The sequence below is a fragment of the Heloderma suspectum genome, chromosome 1, assembly GCF_057233095.1.
Source record: "Heloderma suspectum isolate Gila_16-S chromosome 1, 16-S_ref, whole genome shotgun sequence".
Taxonomy (NCBI): domain Eukaryota; kingdom Metazoa; phylum Chordata; class Lepidosauria; order Squamata; family Helodermatidae; genus Heloderma; species Heloderma suspectum.
This window is the reverse complement of record NC_139458.1, coordinates 183,279,772-183,303,534: the sequence shown is the minus strand read 5'-3', so window position 1 is coordinate 183,303,534 and position 23,763 is coordinate 183,279,772. Positions and strand designations below refer to the sequence as shown.

General features: G+C 43.3%; 1 protein-coding gene across 5 annotated transcripts in view; it reads left to right on the top strand.

The window, feature by feature from the left end:
* Positions 1-21,459, top strand: part of TTC21B (tetratricopeptide repeat domain 21B) — a 54,961-nt gene extending 33,502 nt beyond the window's left edge. For 3 of the 5 annotated variants that reach the window (XM_084812008.1, XM_084812026.1, XM_084812035.1), the window contains exons 18-27: positions 2,564-2,702; positions 4,951-5,057; positions 6,045-6,233; positions 6,383-6,493; positions 8,904-8,985; positions 10,289-10,439; positions 12,804-12,965; positions 13,666-13,861; positions 15,393-15,617; positions 15,992-17,179. In XM_084812008.1, the coding sequence (XP_084668134.1) occupies positions 2,564-2,702; positions 4,951-5,057; positions 6,045-6,233; positions 6,383-6,493; positions 8,904-8,985; positions 10,289-10,439; positions 12,804-12,965; positions 13,666-13,861; positions 15,393-15,617; positions 15,992-16,315 (1,686 nt within the window). In that variant the 3' untranslated portion in view covers positions 16,316-17,179. Of the gene's footprint in view, positions 1-2,563; positions 2,703-4,950; positions 5,058-6,044; positions 6,234-6,382; positions 6,494-8,903; positions 8,986-10,288; positions 10,440-12,803; positions 12,966-13,665; positions 13,862-15,392; positions 15,618-15,991; positions 17,180-19,345; positions 19,414-19,834 lie in introns of those variants that run through there. The other 2 variants (XM_084812017.1, XM_084812046.1) reach the window with 2 other exon arrangements.
* The last annotated feature ends 2,304 nt before the right edge of the window (positions 21,460-23,763 follow it).

Here is a 23,763-nt window from a genome sequence, read left to right as displayed (position 1 = left end):
GGGCCAACAGTGTAGCAATCCTTTAACCCACAGTTGTAGAGTATAGTGCTGGGATATCGAGTCCAGTGGTAGAGGTAGGATCAATAATGTAATTCAGTGAATACACAGAAACACTATGTTGCAGCTCCCCCCCCCCCCCATGTGTGCCCTTGTGTGAAAGTTGTATATGTGCATATGTGTAATACAGGGGTGGGCAGATTTTAGGCTTGAGGGATCTATGACACTTCACCCTGTGGGAGTGAGAGGTTTATTGCTGGTATCAAGTGCACTACTTGAGGAATTTTTTTCTGTTGCCTTGTATCCTCAAGAATACTAAGCTTGTTGCTGCTGCGAAAGCTGCCCGCTCTAACTGACTTCATCCAACTGACTTCATCCAGTATTTCATCCAATGTTGTTATGTATCCATCCATGGTGGATATGTAACAATATTTTAATTTTCCTTTTAAATAACTAACATCGTTTATCATGGTCATGAAGTCAAGTAAATAAATCAGAACGCGCAAAAATTTCCCATTTCTTCTTCCTTTGAACCTCAGTGTCCACCCGTTATAACTGCTCTTCAACTGACAACTGCCTACAGAACGCTGCTGTCCAATCCCATCTCAGGAAAGAAGTTTGTTCTGTCATCGCCACAGCCAATAAGAGCAATATATTTGCCTTCTTCCTTCATAAAAACCAACATAACACTTCATATTCCTCTAAATTTATTTCGCTACCACGGGGTGTGGTAGTGGCCACCAATTTGGATGGCTTTAAAAGGGGGTTGGACAAATTCCTGGAGGAAAAGCCTATCAACGGCTACTAGTCTTGATGGCTACCTTCAGTACTAGGGCAGTGAGCCTAGATATATCAGTTGCTGGGAAACATGGGTGGGAGGGTGCTGTTGTGCTCATGCCCTGCTTGTGGGTTCCCAGTTGACAGCTGGTTGGCCGCTGTGTGAACAGAATGCTGGACTAGATGGACCCTTGGTCTGATCCAGCATGGCTCTTCTTATGTTCTTAAGTGTGTGAGTCTGTGTGTAATCTGTTGAACCCAAACTTTATTGAGCTCAAACAGTAATAAAGTCTAACAATCCCCCATTTTGCCATAGGATGTGCAATGGGTAGTATCCAATGGTGTCATAGCACTAATGACATTGTGCTAGCATAAACCAACACTAGTGCAATGTCATTAGTGCTAGCAGTGCACTTTTGGCAGCAAATAGCCACTTTCCCCTTTGCGCTAGCAAGTGCTAATGACGTTGCATTAGTATTGGTTTACACTAGCACAACAGCATTCATGCCAAGCCTGTAACACCACTGGATACTATCCTATGTCTTTTATTAGAATCCTGAGACCCATGGACTGGAGCCAGATGCAAAATAGTAGCTTAGGCAAGGGGATATAAAAAATTAAGGAACAGCGTGCCTCTGAGCAGATGCGCAGCCTAAGAGTTTGTGATCAGGACCTGTTTCCGCAACCTAATATAGGTAAAAGCTTTTTAATTGTTGCTGTTGTTAGACAATTGGGAAACCCTTGCTGATCTACTGCAAATCACCCAGAGATTTGCCAGTAGATTCCAACCTACCTACTGCCCACTCCTGCTATAATATTTATTAAAATCCCTTGAACTGTGATCAGAACAAAATATGGATGTAACAAAAAGAACACTCTAATTCTGTGGTTAGTACTTTTTGACTGGGTTCGGACGACACGATAACCCACGATGGGTTAAATAAGACACAATGACTTATTTAACCCATCATGGGTTATCATGTCGTCTGTTGGGAATTTTTTAATCCATAATGCCTTATTGGGCCAAAATAACCCACTCTGATAACCCACAGTCTGAAGTAGCAGTTATTTAACTCACTGTGGGTTATCATGTCGTCTGTTGGACACTGTGGGTTATTTTGCTCGCCTACAGAGTTGTACAGCAAGAGCTATTCAGATCACTGCCACTCTGCTCCTCGCAGGTGTTCTCTGTATAATGGAAACGTCTGAAATTGTCTATTTCAGCACTGGTTATGGGGGGGGGGGGAATCATTCACTAAGGAGTGAAAATCCCATGTGCACCAAAAAGGGGGTGGTGGCTGTAAAACCTTGAAGGTTTGGAGGATTGGGACCACACTTGACACACAGCCTTCCCTACTTGGGAGGAACCTGATCCACCATCAAAAACCTTGGAAGTCTGTAGGATCGGGGAAAAGTTCATAGGCAGCCTCCCCCAGTTGTGTGTTTGTGGGGGGGGTACATGTGTGTTTGAGATAAAGCACTATAGTGTTTCAGTGAGACTGGGAACTATTCCTAATCTCACTAAAGCACTTTAGCGACAAAGCAGAATTGCACATTTCCCCACCACCACTAGGTGAGACTGCCTATGAACTTTTTCCTGATCCTTTATCTGTTAATCTATGCAAGAGATAGCTATTCATTCAGTATTTAAGAGATTCTAAAAGTGTCTTAGGGTATGCAAACATAATTGAGTCTTTGTGACTCAAGCACTCTTCCATTTTTTATCTTTTGCTGTTACTTCAGATATGTCAAATATCTTTTAGATAGGGTGATGTGTTTGTTTTTTTAGGCAATCAGTTATTATGAAGCTGCTCTGAAAAGTGGGCAGCAGAATTTCCTCTGTTACGACCTGGCAGAGCTATTGCTGAAACTGAACCAGTATGACAGAGCAGAAAAAGTCCTTCGTCAAGTTTTAGATCATGAGTCTGGTAGGTACTGATTGAATTTGCTCCTTTTTTAAAAAAAGTCACAGTCTGGGTACACAGGGTATGACAGACTGCCAAACGCTTCCAGAAATTAATGAGGAATTTAAATTAGCCTGTCGATTCAGTTTGCTCCTTGAATGTGTTTCATAGTAGTGCTTATAATATAAAGCAAGAACATTCTGAAATCTGGTGGGTTTGGGTTTTTTGTTCATGTTGCTAGAATAGCATCAGTCTTGTGCAGGTACTGGCATTTAAGTTCTGCCTCTCACTTGCACACCCACGCATGTATATTCAGCCACATTTCAGCAGATTAGGGAGCAATCCAGAAGCCTCGTTTCTTCTTCCCATTGTAGCAAAAGCAGCACATGAAGCTGGGGTGGACTTCCCTTATCCTTGCTTTCATTTTTGCACATCTCTGCAGCAGTTTCCTTCTAGGAGTAACCTACACCAGAAGGCATTCACCAGATGCTGAAGGGAAGAGAGAAATTGTGAATTAGTGTAGCAGTTAGAGCAGGGGTGAGGAACCTCTTTCAGCTCAAGGGCCAAATTCAGTTTTGGAGAAGCTCTTGGGGGCCGTATCCCAGTGGGGGTGGGGGGCAAAGGCAAGAGGGGTAGGGTCAAAATTCCAACAACAACAATAATAATTTATTACATTTCTATACCACCCAATAGCCAAAGCTCTGTGGGCGGTTTACAAAGATTGAAAACATTAAAAATACGGTATACAGAGATTAGAAGCCATTTACATAAAAACACATGAACAGAAAATATACACAAGAGAACGTATATCTAAAACAACTTCAAACAAGCAGTCTCAAACAAACAACCATAACCATAAGACAATCCAGGATCAACTGAAACTTGTCATATGCTGCCAAATGCCTGGGAGAAGAAAAAGGTCTTAACCTGGCGCCAAAAATATAGCAGGCCTCATCGGGGAGATCATTCCATAATTGGAATGCCAGCATATTGTAGCTTAAAGCTCATACTGCCAGTAACTAAGCCTTAGAAGAGACATTGCAAGCTTTTAGGATAGGAGAAAAATGCACAGCGCCCAAGAAACCACCAGATGATCAGTGGTCAGAGAAAGGGGTGGAGCCAGGAGAATGTGGCCATCTGGGGAACCCAGGTGGGCTAAACGTGGCCTGCAGGGCTGATATTTGACACCCCCGGGTAAGAATGTTGGGCTAAGACTTTGGAGACCCAGGTACAAATCCCTAAATAATAATGGGTTGTATCCAAAGATGCCTTTCTGTACATGGAAAAAAGGCCACCTGTGAATGGAAGAGGCTTTCATTGATTGGAGGATCCCATTTAATGGAAGGGGGTACGGCCATTTTTCTGACTTCCCCCTCCCCCAGTGTCATGTTCCATGCTGGAGGGGTCCCCAAACCCTCCTGAGCAGATTTTCAGGGGCACTGTGCTGCAGGGGAAGGGGACATGGGTGAAAATCGCCTTCCTTTTCTGTTAGTAAGCACCAGGAACACGGTTTCTTTAAGTGGAACTCCACTCATGGGGTCTTAGGGTTCCATTCATGGGATCTTAAGATCAATCCCAATCATAATGTCAGCGTAACAACTTAAGTTCCATTTCAATGGCCAGTCTCCTTCTGCTATATCCTCTTGCAATGCACAGGTTTAAACAAATTCTACACCAGTCAGTGCTGCCTTTAGAAACTGTGCTGGAACTAAGCCACAAATGGCATGAGTTTTCAGGAAACCAGGAATTGCTGCATGGAAACAGAAATATGGGTTGGAGTTGATCTCTTGATTTAGGTCTTGATGACTGGTAACTTGAAAACTGATTTTTAAATGGGCTGACAAAAGCATACGCAGACAATTTACTTTTTATTCTTTGTGTGGTATCTCATTGTGTACAGTGTATGTGTATGATTGTCATAGCCTTTTATCCTGCCTAGGATGTAAATTTTGAAGAAAGAGTGGGAAAAAATCAAACCACTGTCCACTAAATTCAGCATCCTGTTCTTGATGCTCCTTTGGCTCCATACTACTCTGGCTCTAAATGACCCTATGAAAAGTTGCTGGTGAAAAGGTGGAGAGAATTTGATGTGTTGGTCACCTCGTTTTTGATCAGTTCAAATTAAATGGATTGCTTTCAGTTGGATGTTGGACATCTTCCCTAACACTTCTATGAAGTTTCCTGGTGGCTTTGCTCCTTTTGTAATCCTTCCCAACCTAGCACCTCATCCCTGTCTATCTGTGTCAAATTATACCCCTTTCTGTTTTCACAGTAAATGACTTGTCTTCTCTGATGGAAGATACCCATTACCAGGTTCTCCTTGCAAAGGTGTACAGCAAAATGGAGAGGACAGAAGATGCTATTGTTTCATTACAGCAGGTAAAGAAATATTAAGTAAGCCAAAGTATGGGTAATTGAAATGATCACATATTCTTCACCTACCCTTGCCTCCAATTTTCTCCCCTTCTTCTATTGTTTCCCTGTGACTATTTTAGATTGTAAGCCGCATGGGGTAGGGCCTGTCATACCTGTTCATTGTCAAGCGCCATGGACATAGATGGCACTTATAAATAATAAATTATTGGCACTTTGGCTTTTCTGTGGCAGAAAAGCAATAGATCGTCTCCTGATAGCAGTAGAAGAGACAACATTTAAAATGATCCGAGTCTGGCAGTTAGCATCAGCAGAACAATAAGTCTGATCATGAGGCTTATGAATTGTCTCCCACTTGCATGTGTTGGAGCCCTCCATCTGTTCCTGTAAACCACTCCTGCCCTCTCCTACCACAGTCATGCTATTTCTCTATCCCGGTCCCAGTTCTTTGAGTGCCTAGAGAGTCAAGGAATGTTAGGCAACAGAGAATCACCTTTCTGCCATTTGCTTCCGCCAGTCAATCAGACTCATATGAGAATCTAGAGCTGAGTGGTAGAGGGCGTGTTTTGCAAGCAAAGGGTCCAAGGTTCAGTCTGTGGCATCTTCAGGTAGGCCTGGGAAAGTCTCCTGTCTGAAGCCCTGGAGAGGCACCACCAGTCAATTGTGGACAAGGGGTAGGCAACCTGGTGCCCTCCAGATGTTTTGGACTTCGACTCTCATAAGCCCCAGCCAGCATGGTCAGTGGTCAGGGATTATGGGAGTTGTAGTCCAAAACATCAGGAGGGCACCATGTTACCTAACCCTGGTATAGATAATACTGAGCTAGATAGATATTCTTCTGATGCATATATCGCGACAAAAAGGGCATATGCAATCCTGACTCCACAGAAATAATTTGGCCCTCTTAAAATCCACGGCTTGGTTCAGATCCTCTCCCAACTTCTTCGCGTATTATTTCCTGCTGTAAGCCATTTTCTTTGCATTTCCCTTCAGGCTCGGGAATTGCAGGCCAAAGTGCTGAAACGGATTCAGATAGAACAGCTGGACGCGGTTCCTGCGCAGAAGCAGCTAGCAGCTGAGATGTGCGCAGAGATAGCCAAGCATTCAGCAACCCAACGGAACTATGAGAAAGCAATTAAATTTTACAAAGAAGCTCTTGTTCATTGTGAGACAGACAACAAGGTCAGCTGAGCCCACCAAGATTAACCATTTTCCTTGGCTTTGCTAAAAAAAGGGGGGGGGGCTGTTGGGGTATTTGTTGCAAACCTTAAATCAGATGAAAAATGAGAAATGATTTATCTATAAATATATCTCTGTCTTTTAATCCTCAGGTGATGCTGGAACTTGCTCGCTTGTACCTTGCACACGATGATGTGGACTCGTGCCAGCGTCAGTGTGCTCTGTTACTGAAGAACGATCCAGATAATGCAGCAGCTACAATGGTAAGATGTACTCATGAAGCCTGGAAGAGGAGGATTTAATTGGGCTATGTGAGATTTAAAACTTTTTTTTTAAGGGTAGCCTCTGTAATATTATTATAAATACATGAGTTGCTTTTCTGTATTCAACTTCACTCAAAGCAGTGGGCCAATGATAAAAACAGATCTCGAAATAGAATCTAATGAAAACTATTTTAAAAGTTGCTTTAAAGTATAGTATCAAAAAACAAGCCACAATATGAGAATTTAAATGCTCACAGGTGACAGTTGTTAAGAAACAACAGCTTTTAGGTGTGTTTTTCACCTCCCAGCTCAAGTTATACAGAAAGCTTGCCTAAGGAATCTCCCTGGGTAGAGTGTTCCAGAGTGTAGGAGCTATGACAGAAATGGCCCTGCTCTGTACCTTAATCAGTCTCACTACTATAAACAGATGGGGTATAGATCAAAAGTACACCCACTAATCCCAGAGGTTGGAGAGAAACCTGTGGGAGATGGCATTCCTTGAGGTATGCAGGAGACAACCTAAGGACCAGGGCTATCAAACATAATCCTAGGGGCTTTATGCAGCCCACAGCAGACAGGTTCTTCTATCCTGGAGGCAAAATGGGACCCAACCCCTCAGAATCATATCAAGAGTGATTAGGAAATCCTTATTAAAACTGATGGCATAGATGGCACTTCACCCCAGGAAAATTACATCATGTTAACAAAGCCATCCCCCTTATGAGCTGGAGCAGCTGCAAGGAACTAGGATCTCTGTTCCACATCTGGAAGTCCTGTCCTTTTGTCCTAACGTTTTGGAAATCTATTTCTGAAATTATTTTGGAAACAGTGTGCAACAACCCATTCTACTAGACCCCCCGTTAGCATTCCTTTCAATCTTCAAATACTCCTAGGGGAAAGCTTTTCACAAGGAAAGTATCCAGTTACTGGTTACAGCAGCCAGGATGGACATTGCCCCAAACTGGAAAACAGCCACAGGATATGCAGCATGTTTGGTTCCCAAGGGTTTGGCAGATTGCTTTTGCAGGGAAATGGGCACATCACAATACATTAGTAAGAAGTGTTACCAAACAACATTTATTTTTAGAAACAAGGTTCCCATTTATACTGTCTGTAAAAGAAAGATTTTCTGGGCAGAGTTGCCCACTTTTCCTTCTGGAGAGATGACATTACTCGAAAAGACATGAAAACAGCAGTTGATAATTACCAGTTAAAACAAGCTGACAAATGACAACTGTACAAGCCTTTAATTTTCCTCGTGCGGGGATATCGTTTGTTACTGCAACTTGGTTGTTGCATTTTCTGTAGATGTTCAATCCGTCGCTTTTAATTTAAAAAAAGAAACAGTCCTACTCCATGTAAGTAAGGATCAGCCTTACTTTTGTAAACAGAGGGGCATGGATGAAGGGTGCACACACTCCCCCGAGCAACCTGTGGGAGAAGGAGCTTCCCAAGATCCACAGGAGTCAGACGGTAGACCAGAGCTGTCAGTCACAATTCCTGGGGGCCTGATTGATTGATTTGATTCCAATTATTTATATGCTGCCTTTCAAAATAAAATCCTACCATTTTAAAAGATCATCAGGATCCTTTCTCAGGGCATTTGGTAGAAGATGACCCACACCACCCCTGCCATAGTCCACACAAATGACTGAACTATTTTCAGAGTTAGGAAGTGATGCTTTTTGGTAAGGGCAAAGGACCTAGATTTTTCTTACTGCTGATTGTAAAAAAAAATGTTCTATGTACAGTGTCTCTCTGTGTGCTGTCTGTTTATGTGTTTGTATGTAAATGTTTTTTATAATGTGTTTTCTTTGTAAACCGCCCAGAGGGCTTCGGCAATTGGGCAGTATAGAAACGTAATAAATGAAATGAAAGGGGGCTGACCTAACAATGGTTACAATTTCACTTAAATGTGCAGTGCAGGTGTAAGGGAGTGTGGCATTTGCAGCCAAGGGGGAAGAGTGTGAGTGGCTGGTGCTGACTTTTGGGGTCACTGAAAAAGAAGACTTGGATGAAGGGGTGTTCAGGCTAGGCAGGATGTGAGAGTGGCAGGAGGATGCTCAGGCAGGGAAGAATTGCTGGCAATTGGGAACAGTGCCGGTGTAGTTGAAGGCACTTTGGCAGGGAAGGTGTGTAATGGTGTAACAGTGGGGTTGGACAGCGAGGAGCCTGTTTAGAAGCTAAGCACTGATCCCACTACTTCCTCCCCTCCCCATCAAACCTAGTAAGTTTTCTCCTTGTTCAGATGTGGGTGTGGCCCCTGGGCATTTGCTAGATGGAGGGATTGGCCCTCTTGCCCATTTGAGTTTCACACCCCTGTCATAGATTTATTTTGCAGAGTTAAATCCCTGTGGAGTAGGTCTTGCAGCATGTTCTGTTCAGTTAGCATGTTGCTTTTTGCTTGTAGATGATGGCTGACCTTATGTTCAGGAAACAGGACTATGAACAAGCAGTCTTTCATTTCCAGCAGCTGTTGGATCGCAACCCTGGTGAGCCTTGGATCTTTTTTGTTGCTCCTTCCTTGAAAAGTGTTCATGCTAAAGCTGCTAAAATCACATGTTCATAAGTACAAATCTTACAAGTCTAACCAATTTTTTTCAGAAATTATTTTCTGGTAAAGAAGTGTTACACAAAAGCATGCTCAGACAAGCACAATCCATCCCCCTAGCTTAGATGAGAAGAAAACTTGTGTAACACCCCCCGCCCCCAAGGACTTTACTGATGGGCGGTATAAAAATGTCATAAATAAATAAAAATAAGTAACAAAAGCATCTGCATTCATGCATAGTTTCTAGATTGCCTTACCCCAATATACCTACATTTTTCTTGTCTCCGTTATCCCTCCCACTTCCCCACAAAGCACTGTAGCTGCCCTGAGGAAACAGTCCCAGACAGAATGTGAAAGAGACCAGTGATTGCTCAGAACTGAATGGGATTAAGCATAATAAAGACCCCTCCGACACCTCATAAACTAACAAATGTATTGTGGCATCAGCTTTCATAGGCTGGGGAAGTGTATGACTTCTGGTTGCATGTCAGGCAAAGGTGCTTCTAATAACTGGGAAGGAATTCCTTTTTACTCAGAGCAGTGGAGGAGGGTGGGGGAGATGGAGGACAAAAGAATATTGCATTGCTTCCTTAGGAAGCCAAAATGCCTCTCTGCCACTGGTAGGGTGACAGAGAACCTTTAGTTCAGTCTTCCAGGTGTGGTTTCTGTAGGTCCTCAATGAGATATTTAGGCCCTTTATTAGATTGGTGTATTGGGACAGAGTGCATGTTATAAAGTACATATTTTTTTAAAAAATGCATGAAGTATTTTCAGCTACATATAGAAACAGATATAGTGAGGAAATACAGATCACAGGTGCTAGGGTGAGCATAGATAGATAATGTGTTAGAGCACCATGGGCTCTGTTCAGGCATTCATACATGTTCCCCTTCTTATGAGTGGGGAAAGCTGGATGTGCTTGCTGGCCTTGTCCCCTCCTTTGCATCCTCCACCAGTCAGGGTTCTAAACTGTGTGGCGAGCCTCAGTCTCCGCACTTGAGACCTTCCTCCCCGCAACGTGCAAAGGGCAGTGGGGGGATGTGACAGGGTGGGTGGGGCCAGCGTGTGCCGCCCAACTCTCCCCCTTCATGCAGTGGGGAGCTACATACTTTGAACATCTGAACATGGCCATACTGTAGGCTTTTATTAACACCCTTGTCTTTTTATGCTTGCTGTGTGTGCATGGGTTTTTTTTTAGTACATGCAGCTGCTTTCTATAATGCCCTGAATACTTACATTAACAGATAATTATGCGACACTGTCACGTTTAATTGATCTTTTAAGAAGGGCTGGAAAGCTAGAAGAAGTTCCAAGATTCCTTATGATGGCTGAGAAACATTCTCCCAGGACAAAACTTGATCCAGGTTTTCACTATTGCAAAGGATTGCATCTTTGGTAGGTGTGGTTGGAAATCGCTAAGATGATACCTGTCAGAAATAGTTCTTTACCTTACTTTCCTGAAATGCCCATCTAGCAAATTGAAATGTTGTGTGTCCAGTTCACACAGTACCAATGTTAATGCCTGGTTCTTTCTGCTTGGTATGTGATTATCAGCTGCTCATTATCTTTGTCCTTCCCCCTACCTGAGCATCTCTGGCCCACAGCTCTCCATTCCTCCACAAATCCTTGCGTCTCTTCCCCCTCATCCTGCCAACTGTCTCTCCTGACCCTAGGAGAGAAATTTCCCTTGAATTTTCTTTCCTTTTGGACACTCTTCCTTTCCATATACAGCTGCCTGCATTCTTCATTTTCCTTGATCCTTCCTTCATCTGCTGCCTGTTCTTTGTTTCTCCCTCCTGTGATCCATATTGTAAGTGCCGGAGGGCAGAGCTGTGAAGAGACTTCTCTGGTACATATTACTGCACATTTCCTTATCCTGTCAGTGTGCTCCCGGTGCTATTAGGCCAGTATAGAAGGTTGAAAGTGATGTGTGTCATTGCATTATCAAGGTAATGGTGAGTGGTGGTGTGTTTGTACTCAAATGCTGATTGGATGTATACCTGAACAGAAGACAGGTATATATGGCAGTATGTGAGTGGTTGGCACATGTACTGGATCTATACCTCTCTTGATGGTTGGTGGTTGTAATTAGTGCTGGGCTGAAAATTTCTCCCACAGTTTTTTCGACCATTCTCATTCAATTTGATAGAAGAGAAGTTGCTTTTGAAAAGAAATTCAGTGGTGAAGAAATTTCGGAGAAATTGTCATGGGTTGGGTTTGAGTTTCTTGGGCTTACCTTACTTGGGAGGTGGCTGAGGAGTGAGAAGAAATGTCCTGTTTGTCATTGTACAATCATCTCTCTGGCAGCCTGTAGCCTCCTCAGCTTCCTACCCTTCAATTAAAGCCCAGTTCAAGGCACCATGAGGTAATTCCTCCCATAGGGTTTTTTTTTTTTCCCAGATCAGGTCATGCAGGCAGCCTGGGAGGCTAGCTCTGATTAGGTGCTCAAAAACACCACAAAATAAACTATAAATCGTCCTGAATGAGGCAGAACAATGGAAGAGAATGGGGAGAGAAACCTTTCAGGAAATTGGAAGACAGATTTTGGTAGAGCACTAGCTCCACCTCACCCCTGGAGCTAGACACAACACTGCCCCCACCTGCATTGCGGTGGATGCAAACTGGGGGCCAGCCTGCCAAGACAGTTTATGCTGTTGCAGCACGAAAACCCAGAAACCCTTACCAAAAAAGAAAGAAGCTGTGCTACAAGCCCTGCCAATGGGGAGCCCTACCTGGGAGAAACGGTTGGGAATTTCTCCTCCCCCTGGAGAAATTAGGCAAAACTGTCTCCCAAATTTGTCTGCCCACAAAGTAAGGTGGAGAATTTCAAGAGGCCATTTGTGCACAGCTCTAGTTGTAATAATATCACTATGAGTGGATGAAATTGCTGCAAACCTATTGAAGACTAGTTGTCAATGTCAATTTTGGAATTTGAAAGGCATGTTATTTTTATAGAGATGAACTAATTAATTTGCCAAATGTGATGTGAAAAACCCAGGGTGGTGTAATGGCTACAGTGTCTGGACTGGGACTCAGGAGACCCAGGTCCCCACTCGGCCATGAAGCTCAATGGGTGATTTTGGGCCAGTCACTGACTCTCAGCATAACCTACCTCACAGGGTTGTTGTGAGGAGTAAGCCACCTCAGGTTCCTTGCAAGAGGAATGTAATAATTAATAAGAGGAATATTAAATTATATTAATTTAATATTATTAAATAATAATTTAAAAATAATAAAGTAAGAAAAGATGCATAACGGGGTATCAAGGGTTCTCCCTTGAGAGAGACTCCAGTCTGTTCTTGCAACATGTCCTTAGCCTCGTTTCCATGTAGCTATGAAGTTACCAGCCTCCCTGCCTTCCCAAGTGCCTCCCCACTCCTTGCAGGGGCACCCTGCTCTTCCCATCTCCAGGCCCTGTGAGGTTCTTTCCCTAGCCAAAATGGCATTTCATTTTCTCATAGCAGCTGCACTAGGATTCACCCACATTCCATGCCTGACCTTTCCCCCTTTGCAATTAGAATCTCTGTGACATCACAGTAGGTTAGCCAATGGGTAGAGAACTCCCAAGTGGCAGCCATCTATATACAAAGTTTATTTTTAAATAGGTGTGTGTAGGGGGGTGTTTTTAGCTGGGAGGTTTTTAAGTTTGAAGTGCTGATATGACCAAACACAGAATGGGATAAGCGTGAAGGCTACATTTTTCTTTTGCTTTAAATTCAATTTATGCAAGTTGTTAAGTCAATTTAATTGCCTGTCTAGGTACACTGGCGAACCAAATGACGCACTTCGGCATTTTAACAAAGCAAGGAAGGACAATGACTGGGGACAGAATGCCGTTTATAATATGATCGAAATCTGCTTGAACCCTGACAATGAAACAGTGGGAGGTGAGGTGTTTGAACACCTCGATGTGGACACAGAGTGAGTGATGAGACTTTTATGACTCCTAGTATTTTAATACAGGCTCTTGTTTTGGTGGATCATGAATGGTGCTTGGGAGAATCCCTCCAAATTATTTTTGGGTGCCAACAGTGAGGGATGGAGTGCTGAATTCAGGTACCAGTGCATCCTGTGCGTTGTTAGATAGTGGTGTTGATAAGACAAGTGCTTGGTGAAGAAGAGCCTTGTTCAGTGGCTAACATTTTCACCGTATTTCTGTTCCAGTCAGGCCATTAGATCTCATTCAGAAGGCCATGAAGCTTATGTAAAGCGTTCAACAAAGGGGGGAAATAACTTCTGCAATTACACATTTCCTTTGTCACTTTTTTCCATTTCCAAACCAAACAAGAAAAACCAGGCCAACCGATGAATTGGGTACCGTATCGTACATAGCACTGTGATGTATACTGTTTGATCCAGAGGCACCAGTTCTCCCTGTGTATTATGCTGCCTGTGATGATTTCTCAGGAAAACTGATGCCTCTGAAGATCTGTTAGGAATACAAAGGTAACCACAAGTAGTGCTCTGAAAATAATCCTCCTTCTTCCTCCTCCTCTTCTGTTGCAATCTTATCTTGAATACCTCCAAGAATGTGCCTTTCAGCCTCTTTTCCTCCCCACCCACACCAAAGCCTGAGTTGGTGCTCCTAGTTTGAGACCTTGATGCTTTTTCGTATATGTAGCGGTTCTACAGAGAAGCAAGAATCTGTGCAGCTGGCTGTGAGAACAGCAGAAAAGCTCTTAAAGGAACTGAAGCCTCAGACAGCTCAAGGTCAAGTGCAGCTTTGCATCATGGAAAATTACTGCCTCGTGGCAACCAAACAAAAATCAAATGTTGAGCGAGCACTAAATGCCTTTACAGAAGTTGTTGTTAATGAGGTAGGTTGTTGAAAATGTTGTTTATATGGCTGAGCCTTGGGTATATTAGAAGGCTATCTTATTCCAGTCCAGTTTTATTTATTTATTTATTTATTTATTTAGTCATTCATTCATTTCATTTCTATACCACCCAATAGCTGAAGCTCTCTGGGTGGTTCACAAAAAAATTAATTTTACTAAATAAAAGATGATTCTTGTCAGAATTGTTAGTAACAGAATAATACATTAGTGCTGAATGCTGGACTTTACCCATCCTTTCTTCTCCCATTTGCATGTTACTTATTGCTACTCTTTTCCTTTCATTTGAGAAGTATGCTTGTGTGAAGAAACATGTCATCTGGAAAATTACAGATTTCAGACACTGCAACTTCCATGATCTGCTAGGTAGTGTTGGAGCTTTCATTACCAGGGCTAAAACAATTTCCCAACTTACACCAAGTAGGTTGCTCACATAAGGGGTTAAACGCATCAGAAAGGAATATGTGAATCGTCCTTTGGCGACATAGCTGCATGCAACCAAGTTTTATTAAGTTATGGCTGTTAGTAAGGTGCGGTTTGTTTGCTTTTACCATCCCCAGTGCTGATGCAGAAGCCCTAGTGGAGAACAGTATTGGCTGTGCCAGGCTCAGCAATGAGACTGAGAAGAAAGTGTCTTTGATGCTCTAAAAATCTTTCCTTAGTGGGACACAGGCTTATTAGTGTGGTGTTGCATATATATCTGAACCCAATACTACAGAGTCATAAAATAACTTACCAGCCATTGGTAAAGCTTATTTTAAAATCCCTATCCTATTCTATTGGCCAAGGTGACTTTGTTCTGGCTCTATTTAATATGGGGAAACATTTCTATAGCACTGTAACATTTAAGATAGAAGATATAGGGTTATAGCCGATGGAATGGACACCGCTGGCGGATCAGAATCCCCCTCCCCTACGCAACCCCCTGCATGCCCTCCAAATTTCCTCTGGAGAATTGGGGGCCATCCAGAGCAGATTGGGGGAAGGCACATGCGGGGAGGCTCCAGCTAGGAGCCGGGGAAAGGAAACACCTATTGTACAAGTGGAAGTCTGCTTGCATAATGTTGGATTTAGCCCATGCTAAATCCAAAGACACCTGAATCCAAAGGCTGCAGAAATGAACTTCTGTGCAAGGATCACTTCCACCACACACCTTGTTGGATATGATGGAGGGGAAGAATTTCTTCACATCCAACCACCCTGGTTGAGCCACTGCACATGTAAGAGGCTGGTGGGATTAGACAACAGCCCTGGTTTGCCCAAGCCTAGAGAACCTGCTTCTCAGACATCCAGCAAAGGGTGTGTGTGCCGATCTCATTACAGGCACCTCCTTCTTGCATCTGTTTTGCAAGGGGAAGTTGATGGGCTCTGAGAGTATAGTTGAACTTACAGGTTTCTAGATTGAGGTTTTACCTGCTATTGTCAGCGTAAGATATATATGCGTTGGAGGCTGTTGATACTTATGCTGAGCTCTCTATATAGCTCCTGAGTTCTCATGTGGTGTTTCTTTCAGAAGGATCACGTCCCAGCACTTTTGGGAATGGCTACAGCATACATGATCTTAAAACAAACTCCACGAGCCAGGAATCAGTTGAAGCGCATTTCGAAAATGAACTGGAATCCCATCGATGCAGAAGAGTTTGAAAAAAGTTGGCTTCTCCTTGCTGACATTTACATTCAGTCTTCAAAATATGACATGGCTGGTGAATTATTAAAACGGTGCCTTCGTCATAACAGGGTAACTGACAGGCCAGGAGCAATCTCATATCTGTCTGTTAATGTTTTTCTACCCCTTGAGTCTTTTAATTAATGTGACTAACCATATTGAAAGCAGGAGAAACGAGGCTGGCTCACAGATGCATGACTGCAACTGTGAGACATAATTAACATAGTCGCAGCCCTCGGCTCTCCAGGTAAGGACTCTCTGGTCCTTACCATTCCCTGTACTGGCTAGCAATGATTGGAGCAGTGAGTTACGGCATTCTATTTCCATGCAGTGCCATTCAGAAAAGGACCAACAAAATTTTAGCTTGCTATTTTAATGAGTTTACAGGATTTGTAATTTAGAGTTCAGTCAATTTAGAATTCCTTTCCCCCCCTCCCCCCTTTCAGTCCTGTTGCAAAGCGTATGAATATATGGGATATATAATGGAGAAGGAACAAGCCTACAAGGATGCAGCTGCAAACTATGAGATGGCGTGGAAGTATGGAAACCAAACAAATCCAACAATAGGTAGGTTCATCCTTCGCTTCCGCCCATCATTTTCCAGATTGAGGAAAGTACTCGCTATGTGTACATGCTTGGGTAGTAATGGAATAAGACAGGGAAACCATCTTGTATTCAGTCAGGCTATTTGTTCGTCTAATTCAGTCTTGTCTACCCTGAATGGCAGCAGTTCTTCAGGGTCTCCGGCAAAGGTCTTTCACATCACCTGATACCCTGATCCTATGAAACTGGAGAATACCAAGTGATTGAACCTCAGAACTTCTGCATGCAAAGCATATGCTCTGAGACTGGCTGTGGTCCCTTCCCAATGGAAGAGAGCAGAGAGCATACTTGGCGAGAGAGGACATGCTTCATTTTAAAAATTCTGCTTGTTTTAGCTCCTACTGCATTCAGCTTTGTATTTCTAATTGAAGATGCCCTCTAATATAATTTTTAATTATTTGAATATGCCTGTCTAAAATTAGTCAAATTTGTGAACAGTGGCTATGTACATTGGAAGGGCTCTCATGCAGCCAATAACTGCAGTCCTTATATAGACTTACCTGGGAGTCTACTTCTCAGTAGATATGCATAGAATCATACTGTAAGGGAGCAATCCTAAAGCCACCAGACAGTGGCTAGGTGGCCACAGGATATGCTGTTTTCCAGGAACCGACCTCAGCCTGCACTCCAAGGTCGGTTCCTGGAGAACTGACCTCCCCCCACTCCCACGCTGCCTCGGAGGCAGCACGGAACAGCCTCGTCCTCCGTGCTCGCAAGAGGAGCATGGAGGGGCCGGAAAGGGGTGTGTCTGGGGCATTCCGGGGCAGGGAGATTGTAGCTGCCTGTACAACAATGTGTCGTACAGCAGCCTCCTTCCCCACTCCCTGCTCCTGTGGCTAGCCACTATCGGCTGTCTAGCAGAAAAAGCAGGGCAGGAGAAGCGTGGAGGGAGCAATCCCCTCCGTGCTTCTCCTGCCCTGCTTTGGATAGGCGGTTGCCTGTCTAGATAAGATTGTGCCCTAAGTAAGTTAATCTTGCCAGTTTGGATCAAATAATAATTATATGATTAAATCTGCATATAAATTAAGTGATAGTTCTAAAGAAAACAATATATATTCCTACATTTTAATAAAATGTAGGCATGTGTCATAGTAGTCACCATCTTAGAAGAGCCATTCCAGAGAAGGCAAATGCCTCTTCTAAAATGGCACCTGCCACCTGGCTTTATAAGTACTTGTACTTAATAGCTACATTTAAAAAAAAAAAATCTGCTACTCAGTTAATGGGGGCCATGTGCTTGATTAAAAGATTTTGACAGATATTTAATTAACTGGCTAAGCATTGCAGTCTTTGAAAGTAACTTGCCTGAAAATAAATACCTGGCTATGGGCCTGAGAGAGGTTTTCCAGCATGATAGACCTTTGTAGAAGACTGTCTCTGGCATCATTCCCCTTATTAGTATAGTGGGTGTCCCACATACAGATGGGATGGGCACCCAACTTGAAGGAGGAAGAGGACAGGAGTGAGTCCCTGCAAGTATGAAAGAGCCCCCTCCCCAGTATCCAAGGAAATCCTGAATTTTGGAGGGGACCTCCATAAAACTGGAAGGGGCCAGAAGCTGCATAGGAATGCTTACCTCATGCTGCCAGAGAATTTTGGCAGCAGAGGGTAACATACAGGAAGACCCCTAAGGCAAGTCAGGTGGAAAGTTACGCTGAAGGGAAGACACTCATACCCCTTCAGGATGGGAGGGAACCTGTCTCGGAAGACTCAAGCCATCACATGCATCCTGAGCCTCATTTTCCCCTTTCTAGGATCCTTTAAACTGTGAGCTGGGAATGCCACCTCACGATGTAAACAGTTGTGGGGTGACAAAAAAATTGGCCTCTGCCACACATCCTCTGAGCTCAGTTCCCTCTTTCTCTAGACCTCAGGGGTGAGCAGCTTGTAGACCAAAACATCTGGAGGGCCACAACCCCGATCAGCCCTAGCCAGCATAGACAATGGTGAGGGATGACAGGAGTTGAAGGCCAAAACATCTGGAAGACCACAGGTTGCTCTCCCCTGTTTTAGACCCTCTCTTCAGTCTACCACAAACATTATGTGGGACATAAAACAGAGATGACCAATTTCCCGCCTTACCCAAAGCCGTTGCTTGGGTTTGAGACTTTGAGTGAGAGGATGAATGTGGCTTCCTGTGTTTGTCCCCTAATCCTGACAAGCCATCTTCCTCTGATTGGCTTTTGAGCCAGAGAGCATGTTCATGTACACACACCCTTCAGCCCTTGAAGCAATTGTGGGTGCTGTATATCTGCTGCTGAGGTGCCAGACCCGGCTCCACGTGAGTCGTATGGCTTGAGCAGAAGGAATGCATCCCCCAGCTTCATGGATCCCAGCATGGGAAGGCACCCCAACCCTTGTGGTCACGCTAGGAGCTTTCTGACTTCAGCACAGGAGCAGTTGAGGTGATTCTGGGCAGCTGAGCCTGAAGACCCATGGTGACTCTGCTCAAGCCATGCATGCGGAATCGGAAGAGATGTGGCAGGTGTCCACAGAACTGGCTCCACACTGGCAGAAAGCATGGGGGAGTGGACGTGCAGAGGGGAGGGCAAAAGGAGGAAAAATTATTTCTCTGTGTTTTGTTTATTTGTTTATTGCGGTTTATGAAAAGTTCAGAAAATTAAAAAAAAAACATACTCAAATGAAAACATTGTACAACATTAAAAACAACTTTAAAGGCCATAACAACAGTTGTAAAAGATGTGTGTTAAACCTCTTCTTGAATGCAGAGACAGTGGGGGCCAGTTTGCCATTGTCTCCCGCCATTGTTTTTAGCATGTTCCTGTTTTCTCTCATTGTGAAATTGTGCCAGGATCTCCTTTCTCGTTTTATGGAAAGAAATGCAGGTAAGACCTTCTGTGTAAATAAAAGTTGCTGCTTGGGTATTTCATCTTTATCTCTGATCTCTGGAGATGGAGCTCTGTACACTAAGACAAAAAAATATGCTGCTTTTGAGGGAGAGGTAAGTCCAAGAATATTGTGAGCAATAAGTCATCTATATCTGTTCTCATTTTAGCTTATTTCTGTTTTTATCATAATTTTAAACTGTTAGGAGGCACAAAAAAAGAGACATGCATGAGCTATCTCTGTTCCACTTTTAAAATCCTAAACTGACCCGAAAAGACAAAAGCTGCTTCTGTATGTGAAGACTTAAAACCTTTCTCCTATGCCAAAGATGTGACATACTCTTTCTGCAGGTTTCAAGTTGGCGTTTAATTACCTGAAAGCCAAGAGACACATTGACGCAATCAATGTTTGTCATAAGGTAAGCTGTAGTGGATATAAAATTATTAAATAACAGTTTATGTTTTAGATGGTATTTAAGAGCCACAATGAAGCAAAACTACAGTCACAAGTTACTGATCTAAAACTTAAGCATTGGATTGTTTTATATATTTGGGAGATGCTGGTTGAATAAACCACTTTTCTGTGGTGGAACCAAAATTACATAACTAGACATAACCTTCTGCATATTTATGTTACATGATGGCATGTTCTCTGGTATATACATCTGTGTGTGTGTGTGTGTGTGTATATACACACACACACATATATATATATATATATATATATATATATATATATACACACACACACACATTTGTTGTTGTTCAGTCATTATAACTACCACTTTTAGAGTATGACATCACTTTACAGCTGTTATACTATATTATTTCTTTCAACAGGTTTTAGAAGCACATCCAAATTATCCCAAGATCAGAAAAGAATTACTTGATAAGGCACGCACATCTTTAAGGACTTGATCTTTATTTTATGTATTTATCTTGATGGGGGCAGGGGAGCCATAAAGACATCTGTGTAGTTGGAGATGCTGCATGGTCAAGTCGTTACAAATGGAAAAAAGTGGAAAGAAGAGAGACTACTTTTAGTTTTATCTCTCCTCTGGAAAAGGATGCTTTAGTACTTAGGGTTCAGTAAATACAATGGTAATTGCTGTTCGTTACTATCCACCTGTAGGATCTGGCTGTGATCCAAATAAATCACTTCAGTGTAAGGGAGCAACAGGCACAGCCGGAACTTTCTTTGAAGATCTCTGCGGCAGAGAAGTCTTCAGAGAATGTTTCCAGCTGCGCCCATGGTTCCTTCACCCTCATAGAGGTGATTTATTTGGAGTGAGCCCATTGTTTTCAAAGTGCGTATAATGCTCAAGACGCTGAACTGCAGACTGGAAGGTCGGCAGGTCAGCAGTTCGAGACCCGAGTGGTGCGTGTCGGAGGGAGCTCCCGTCTTCAGTCCCAGCTTCTGCCAACCTAACAGTTCGAAAGCAAGAAATTGCAAGTAGATAAATAGGTACTGCCTCGGCGGGAAAGGTAACAGCATTCCGTGCACCTCGGTGTTCATTCATGCCGGCCACATGACCACGGAAGCGTCTTTGGACAGCGCTGGCTCTTCGGCTTAGAAACGGGGATGAGCACCGCACCCTAGAGTCGGACACGACTGGTTGGGGACACCTTTACCTTTTTATAATGCTCAAAGGCAGCAAAAGAAGTGGGGTGGGGGAGAGAAATACTACTGGAATGCTTTATCTGTGTCCCTCAATTTTAACTACTTTTTGTAAACTGTTGTTTTCCTTTTCTGGAGACCTAGATCAACCAAAAGAACCTAATAAATTCTTTTCTCTAGCGATTTACTTTACCTATGACTAATGTATTTCACTTCTGTATAGTACACAGACCATTATATAAATAATGTATCAGTGTTCCAGTCACTTCATAAGGTCATATTTACATATTACATATCTTATTTTTCCTGTCTTCTAAGATGTTCAGAGTAGTATTTTAGCCTCACAACCATTGTACAAGGTGGGTGCAGAGACGGTGCCCTTTCTCACAGCTGCTCGCTGAGCTTTTTAACTGAACAGGAGAAATCGAACTTGTTTCCCACATCCAAGCCTCACACTTGAGTTAGTAAACATGGTTCAAAGATCAAGTTGTTGTTCACACCTGGAGATTCATGCATACTGATACCTTTTTATTGAAACATCTAATGAAAAAGGCCGTCTGCCTGTCTTTATCAATTTGTATAATTCATTCTTCAGACTCTTGTGCCAAAGAACTGTCTCTGTGATCATTGTCTACAAAGCCCTGGAGAATTTCCAGGCATGACCTTTCTTGAGAGGCTTCACTTTTAGCCATATGTTGAGTGCCTGTAATTTTACATATAGGCCATAATCCAAAGAGGGATGCACTTGTGCCCTACCATTTTTGCAGTTTTTCTGTCCCCACAGCTGCTTTGTCCCCACCGTGTTCTAAAAGCCATTTGGAGTGAGAGCAGTTTTTTAAAGGAAAACAGCTGCCAGTATATAGGTGGTATTTTTCTCAGTGCTTGTCTTCAGTCTGCTTTTGTGGGAGGTCTGGGTTGGGGTAGTATCTAAAAAAGGAACTGTAAATATTCCAGGGTGTACATGGCAACACACATACGTATGCATTTTAAACAATGAAATGTAACTTAAAGAGCATTTACAGCAAAGATCATTTACTGCAAAATCTTTGTGAGGAGAGCCCGTCCACTTCTCACTGTGAGAATATGTCCACTTCTCACTGTGTGGCAGGGAAAAGAAGACCATTGATTATATTACTTTCCTACTGCCCTAGCATATGGTGAATTGGTTGTGCACATCTGCCAGAATATACTAGATTCAACATTTGGTATACCAAGTGTGGCTGGAGCAGCTGGAAGTCAGTATGGTCTTGTAATTGTCATAATTACAAGAGTGGAGCAATACTCCTGCAACGCTAGTAACTTTCTAAAGCCACTTTTGCAGTCCTGTGCTAGAGACAGGTGGTGTGTGTTTACAGTCAACAAACGAATCCAACACTGTTATTCCGTTGATGATGGTTGTATATGTTAGGTCTATGGTCCTAGAAAGAAATACTCAACACTTTGTCACTAGCTTAGGACACTGGTTTCCTGCTCTATCTCTTATAATGGTGCATTGCTGTTAGTGCACATCTTCTCCAGATACACATGTGGCCCCTAGACACGATCTGAGATCTATGTGTAAAAAGGATCTTTTAACACTGGCAGTAGCACATCCTAGCAGATTTGTCCCAGTAATACACATTCACACACAGGTTCTATTTCTAAGGCACATTAGTACACATTAATGTACATGTAAAATTATCACAGTGAGGATTACCTTCTGTGTAATAAACATTTAGTCACTGATATTACTATATGAACTCTGCTAGGGAATTATTTACTCATAGACAACCGACAGTCCTACGCACACTAAACATATGAGGCAAAAGACCAAATAGAGACCATACAATTCCATTCCCAGGATTCAGAGATGGGGAACATTTGCTTAAAGACTGCCTGATGTCTAAATTGAGGCCTGCTGCTCTTAGAAACTAGGCCATAGCTACGTGGGCCTGGCTCTGTCTTGAACAGGCTGGATTATGACTCTGGAAAGCTATTGGGGTTGAAGCTAAGCATATCATGCTTCTAAGCCTTCTGGCAGGGAGAGAGAGAAATTGGGGAGTGGGGAAGAGAATGATGATATTGAGAGTTCTGCAGCAATTCGAGACACATCCAGAGCAAGGTGCTTAGCCCATGTGTTAGGTCACAGTGATGCAAAGGGGTGGGTAGAGCTATAGGGAGAGCTCACTCAACACATACACACACAGGTCCTGCATCTTGTGCACCTGTTCGTAGTCCTTGTTTTATTTCCCTTCCAGGTCTTTATTGTGAACCATTTCTATCTTATCAAAATCCTCTAGAGGCTTTTGGTAAGATGAAAAAGACCACTGACAAGAAGCAACCAACAGATAGCCCGGCTGCGATGCTTTCTGCTGGCACGTGAGAGAAAGACAGCACGTACACAGCAAGGCTTCCAACCCAAAGCTGGGCCCAAAGATGGAACAAGCCTCTCCAAGCACTTGTACAGTTACACAACAGGTAAAGATGTGGAGGCTACAATTGGTGGGGAAAGGACCTCCAGAGGGTAAGACAAAGTTTGAGAGATCCCTTTCCAGGGATCCTGATGGATCATCCTGAAGACAAAACTGGAGTGTGGAGGAACTTCTGCAGCTGCTACAAGTGGGGCCTTGGGCAGGGCTTCTAGCTGCTGTGTGACCCACCCTCCACTTCAGCAGAAACGGGACTCCGGCTACCAGAGCCAGGTGTTCTGGGGGGAAATGCTGGCGAGGCTCTCTGACAAGCCCTGGGTTCTATGGCTTAGAGACTGATTTCAGCAAAGTGATTTCAGTGAGGATCAGAGAGCCAGCAGGACTACAGGAACACTGGGCACCAGAGCCCTATGTAATATTTTTAAACAAAAGGGAATTAATCCTGGCCAGGATGAATATCAGTTTTAACAGGATGGATTCCCCTGCCAAATCTAATCAAAGCAGGATCTTCCTGTACTGCTGCACCCAAGGGTGGGGATCTCTGCCAGACCATCATACTTAACACCTTGGGGTGGGGGGTATGCGACTCTTTGGCTGGGTGTATTCAAATTCAGTGCCTCATTAAGGTCCTTCAGTTCCCATTGTTTGACATTGATTTTGGTGTGGCTAGTTATATCACTGGATTTTGGCCTGTGTAGATGACCCAAAGTTCACAATGTAAGAGACAATCACTTGCTGGACTG